The sequence below is a fragment of the Panicum virgatum genome, chromosome 9K (assembly GCF_016808335.1).
Source record: "Panicum virgatum strain AP13 chromosome 9K, P.virgatum_v5, whole genome shotgun sequence".
In the NCBI taxonomy this organism is placed as follows: Eukaryota; Viridiplantae; Streptophyta; class Magnoliopsida; order Poales; family Poaceae; genus Panicum; species Panicum virgatum.
Genome location: NC_053144.1, coordinates 2,972,200 through 2,978,199, shown reverse-complemented (window position 1 = coordinate 2,978,199; position 6,000 = coordinate 2,972,200). Strand labels below are relative to the sequence as shown.

Below are 6,000 nucleotides of genomic sequence, written 5' to 3'. Positions count from 1 at the left end.
AAAAAAAATTAACGTACGTCAAGTACATATTTTTAAGAAAAAAAAAGAATTTAGATAGGCTGGCGCCCATCACGTCCCACTGTGTAGATAGCATTTTTTTCATGAGAAAATCAAGATAAGTTAGCATGTCATGTGCCTTTCACCGCGTGCCAAAAAAAAAAAGCACGGGTCTCGCTATCTCACTTTCATGAACCTTCTCCTTGTTTTTCGTCTTTGTATAACTTGTTAATGATTGAACCCATCGCTTCAAGTGTTCGTCATATATAGCATGTTTTCGATATGTATTACATGTGTGCTAGAGATGATTTAATTTGCTGAAGAAATAACATGAAGCACCTGTTGTTATGTCTTCCACAGTTCCTCTATTTTCGATGATGACGTCACTACAAATTAAGTTTGCAGTGAGCATATTTCACTGACTTTGTGGCGTTTTTCTGAAGACACGCCGCTCGCGTCATGTGTTACCGCCTTATTAAAATTCTGGCTAACATATGCATCTCTCTCTAATATTTGCTTTTTGAAATTAAGGATTTGTTTGGCAGAGCTCTGGCTCCGGCTCTGGCTCCCGCGGCAGCTTTAGCTGAGGTCCTACCCTATAGCATGCGAGAGCCGCAAAATGGCTTTGCCTGCGAGAAGGTGGAGCCACAAAAACTAGCTCGGTTTGCTCTAACTTCGGCTCAATTCTTTTTCTGCAGGAGCCAGAGTCCTAAACAAACCCTAAATCTCTTATATCCTAACTCTCTGATATTTGAATAGTGAACGCTGCGGTATTTCTCGAACCATTTCATATCAAGTGCTTCACATGTGCATCGGTCCCGTGTGCCTGCTCGTCTCTGCGTGCGTCCAGACGCGGCTCAGCCCACTCTGCCAGACGGCCAGACCCAACCGCCTAGCGGCCCAGTCGAACGGAAGAACCTAACCGAGCCGCCCACGGGCCTGACTCTGAAAACTGAGGCCCGATGCACGCACGCACGGGCTTTCTCCTGCAGGCCGCAGGCCGGCACACACGCACGCACGTGGTGGCTCGAGGGCTCCGGTGGGTTCGAATCGGAGACGAGTTCCGAGGTCAGGACGGTTTGGGCGTTTGGTGATCCTGGGTGCGGCGGCAGATGAAGAATCCGCGCTCTGATGCCGCGCCCGGCGCTAGCAGCTCGCAAGGATCCGGAGAAGCAGCCTCTTGGAGGATGGGAGGGCGAGATGTCACCGGGGTGGAGACAGCAAGGGCACGGACAGGCGAGAAGAAGAGCAAGTTCGAAAGCACTCCGACCTCCATGGATCTCGGCATGACTGCACGGGATGGCAGCGAGCAGGCTCTCCGTCCCATCAACCATGAACCGGAACAAGGACTGGGGCAGATCGAAGGCTTTGACTGCTGGGATGATGCTATGCTCAAGGAGGAGATCGATTACTTTTACAAGCGGTACCATGCCCTTCCTGCTAATGATGACTACGAGGCTTGGGCTCCCATCAGTGACCACCAGCTTCAAGACATGGAGTTACGGTTCGCCATATGTCGCATCAAAGCTCACAAGGTACCTATTATTTTTTAGGAAAATATCAGGCAAGGTTTTACGAATTTTACTTTCTGCATATACATGTCCACACTGATCGATCTGTGTATAATTTACTCCTTGTCTTATTTTTGTCAGATGTTGAAGGGAGAGGACCTGAGCGTTGCAGAACTGAGAAATATGTACCCTCCGGCCATGCTTGAAGAGGAAGAGCATTTTCGCTGGGTTGAGCGTGATTTCGAATGGTACTTTGATCCTAAATACTGCGAGTTTGCTCACTTGGAGGACTACCAGCGGTTAGCTCTTCGTGATACTGTACGTAACACTTAGCTCCATGCAACTATTTCTGTGGCTCAGTGTTTGACGTTTCCTAATTCAACCAAATCTTATTGCTATACCCAGATCGCCATATTTCTTAGCTTAAAGTGCTTTCTGTTTTCACTGTTATTGCGCTATTACGACCCATTCTTTCTAAAGTTGAGATATGATGACACCGTACACTGGAAAGAAAAGACTTTTGAAATTACGATGATGATGTTGCCCCCTTGTGCAGAGCACTAGATTACTTAGACCCCAATGTTGGTTTATAGCTACAATGATGCCTTGCTATGTTTTATGTGGCACTTCTCAAGGGCTGTTTCTCCATGTGCACCAGTGGGCTGATCAAAAGACTCTGCAGTGGTGAATCCTTTCTCTATCCATGTGTACATGTTTGGAATCAGAGGGAGGATAACTTCTGCTAAACCCACGTGACCGCATTTTTTTGTTTGGAGTGCCTTTTGTTGAGACACTTTAAGCAGCTTACGTTGTGCCAATTCTGTGGTCGTTGTAGAAAGATAGAAAGAGATGGAAAAACACCAGACTCTTAGGATCGTGTGACCTTTCATATATATGCGGCTTATGCTAGCAGAATGACAAGCCGACATATATATAATTACTATACATCTTAATAGTTGTACAAGAAGAGATATAACTTTAAGTGGTGACATACAAGATAGGGCAGTGATGACTCTGATTTAAGAAAACTTGTCCACCAGCACTTGATATGGAATTCCTCTAGAGTCTAGAGGTGCTGGTGCGGAGTGGAATTATAAAGTTTGATGATACTACATGAAGAGGCAGGGGCAAGCTAAATTGAACAGGGGAATAACTAATAAAGAGTGGTTTAAAATGATTGGAATGTTTCCAAGGACACTCAGGGTTTGTTGCCACAATTATTATTTCAGGACACCCGGATGTCGACTTCTGCCCCTGCTGCGTTAAATTCATCCGCAGAGATGCAGAGGGGTGGGAAGTGGTGGAGAGAGACCCTCCCGGTTAGAGCGTTGTCGGGTTGTACACTCGAGGGCTGAGTGTTCAGCCTCTCTGTTTTGTGCAGACCAGTCTGACCGGCCCATAGGACCGGTCTGACCGGTGGAGTCGGCAGCATGGAGCCGACCGGTCCGACCGGTTGGGCGAACCAGTCCGACCGGTCGAGAAGGATCAGAACTGGTAATAGTTAGAATAGATGTAGGATATTTTGATTTCGAACTTCAGACCATCTATTGTAAAGTTTTGTAAATTAATTGTATATATTTGAACTCGGTTGTAAAACTTATTGTTTCGTTTTTCATTGAGTTTATATTTTCAAGTATTATGCCGTGCTTGTACCATCTGCGCCCACCTTCGCGTGGGACTACCGGTGATGTTTCGATCGGGCCGTGGGTTGGGAAAGGATCGCCAAATTAAGCCGTTAAGCTAATGCGCCGGATGTGTTCAAATGACGACCATTACGCTTAATTAGAGTTTTAATTTGTCGGTTCTGTCACAATAACAATGCCTGCTTCTCTAGAGGTCTTGATTGTATAAGCCGCAATGCAATGGTGCTTTGCTCGCGTGCCTCTTTGCAATGGTTATCATAAGTACCTGATCAATGCAAAAAAGACTGAGTCAGTGCAGTGGGAGATTCAGGAGCAAAGTGTCCCTGTTTGTCATAAGTTGGCAGTGGATTTACTTCCTTTTTGGCCATGTTTTTCTATTCCACTTACAATGTTAATGGCAACAGATGTGGTATTGATAATACTTTTCGTTGTGCAGTATGAATATCTAGATTGGGAGTTTTACCACAAAAATTGTAATACACTCCAGGGCGATCGAGAATATGTTTATTTCTGGGAAAAACTATCAAGTAAAACTAAGGTACGCGTGATGTGATTGATTGCTAACTTCTGGTCTTATGTCAACATGGTCTTATAGTAGCCTTTGCATCATATGCAGTGGATTAAGAATTTCAGAGGCGCCAAACCAAGTGAGGTACACAACCCCTTAAGACCTCTCTTATGGTTAATAGGTTCCTTGAATTTATTCGATGCTATATCTTCTTCATCCTCAACCCTAAAGCTATATCTTCTCTTGTAGCGGGAAAGATTTGAGCGTGTGGTCTTTTACCATGTTGTGAAGATCGCAAGAGAGTGTACCAATTGTTTTACACCTTTGCTTGACAATGGCTACTCTGTAATAGGATCCTCCTCACCATATTAACATATTGACTACTGCAACTGATGGTTTTTGACAATTACATATTTCTTTTTTCAGGAATATTTGTGCAGCATTAGGTTTGATAATACTTGGTATGAAGACTATGCTAGTCTCTATTTTGATATTTGGAAACTGGTTGCTAAGCAAAAGGTTGGATTCTTGCCTCAATACACACAGATGCTCTTTTTTTCCATTTGTTCCAACTTTATATTCTTATAATCACAGATACATTTCTTTCTTTACCATTCCTTAGATGACTTTCAAAGATGCTTTGGATCAAGTGAAAGAGAAAGGCATGCACTCCTTGTGCCATTTTGAATTGAAAATTGAGCTTGACAGTGATCAACCTTGGTTGATTGGTCCGGTGACAAAGCATGTAGATTGCCTTTCTTCACAGATGTTTTTTGCTTATTTCTTCTAATGTGAATATTTTCTCTATTTTATCATCTGCGGCTAAATGATTCATATTTTCTTTCTCCAGTACAATACCTATGTGGCTGAAATTAAAGAAACTGTAAGCTTCATTTTTCATGGGATCAGTGCCCAAGCCCAACTATGATTCCTTCGCACTAAAGCAAATATTGTCTGCCTGCAGGTACCAGAGGGTGATGCATATAAAATGGTCATGGAGGCCGTCAAAAAGTTTGTTAGTGCTTCTTTTTCTTTCCGAGATGTTAGCCAAAGGGCCTCTACCTGAGATGGTTAGAGGAACCCAGCGGCACTCCTCAGGTTCTGGGTTCGACTCCCCGTGGGAGCGAATTTCAGGCTGAGGTTAAAAAAATCCCCTCGCTGGCCCTGTGTGCCAAAGCACTGGTTGTGAGCCGGCCCCAGGTCGGCCTGAGGACCCTTACATGGCCCAGGCAGGTAGTCCCCAAGGGTTACGTCTCCCAGTGTCAGGGCAGGGCCAGGGTTCGGGGATTTTCTCGGTCGGGGAAGCCGAGTCTTCTCTTAGATAATACCGGTGGGGCGGTCTTTCCCCACCCGGCCGAGTTTTTTTTCCGAGATGTTAGATATTATTCTGTTTTTTAACGCATTTCTAAATTTGCTTGGCTTACTGAAGTGGGAACTAAATTTCTTTTCAGGTTGAAAAACCCAAGAGTTATTATGATTATGCCAAAAAGAAGTTGGATATTGCAGAGAAAATCGGTTTGATCCTCCCCAGCCCAAGTATGTAGATGACATGCTTATTCAACAAGGTCAGGCCCATGGGTTTGAACATAATATGTAATTATGTATAATTCTACATATATTGGACACATGCTTATTCTAATTTTATTTAGGCTCAAGCTCAACGTGGCAAAACAGTTCAGAGATCCCAGCATAACTCGGGAAGGTCGGAAGGTTCTTGCCAGCCAGCCTGAACGGTTTTTCTGGCAGACGTGTCTCCGTCGCTTCTGATTGGCAAAACAGGGGCATGATCGGTTCGAAAGCAAAAGCAGATCTAACCCTGCCGGTGCCGGGGCTCATGTTACATACTTAAATCGTATCATTTTCAGTGAACCTCCATAGCACGCTTAGGGGTGGTAAAGGGCCCAACATTTTGAATTAGAAAATCTAAGGATCGGGCCCTAAAAGGGCCGAGCTCTAAACATATGTATTTTTGAACTAAAAATTTTAAGGGCTTTATTGGGCTGTGAAGAGGCCATTAGGGCCATGGCCCATTACCACCCCTAAACACGCTGCTTGCTCCACGTCTGTGTGGATCACGTCAAACAGCTGGAGCACGTTGAATTTTGTTTTTAATAATCTACAGGGAAATTAGTGATCATGTGGTGCCGTAGCCCGTAGGAGCAAGGAAGAAACTTGTAGCGAACTCCCTCCTCCTATGTTTTTATTATTAATCAAGGATGGGTTATGTGCTACGTTAGTACTCTTGGCAATCGCTGGGCAAGTAAAAAATATTGCCAATAAAAATGCTTTTTATCCTAATAAAAAATGTTTTTATCCTAATGAAAATGTTTATCTAGTAATA

At 44.1% G+C, this 6,000-nt stretch overlaps 1 protein-coding gene across 1 annotated transcript; it reads left to right on the top strand.

Moving 5' to 3' along the window:
- The first annotated feature begins 1,039 nt into the window (after positions 1 to 1,039).
- On the top strand, positions 1,040 to 5,537 carry LOC120649347. The gene is made up of 11 exons (XM_039926122.1): positions 1,040 to 1,532; positions 1,650 to 1,826; positions 3,588 to 3,689; positions 3,768 to 3,803; positions 3,909 to 4,004; positions 4,086 to 4,178; positions 4,282 to 4,404; positions 4,510 to 4,542; positions 4,624 to 4,674; positions 5,111 to 5,224; positions 5,309 to 5,537. Exons 1-10 carry the CDS (start codon positions 1,110 to 1,112, stop codon positions 5,201 to 5,203), a joined length of 1,227 nt encoding a protein of 408 aa, XP_039782056.1. The 5' UTR covers positions 1,040 to 1,109; the 3' UTR covers positions 5,204 to 5,224; positions 5,309 to 5,537.
- The last annotated feature ends 463 nt before the right edge of the window (positions 5,538 to 6,000 follow it).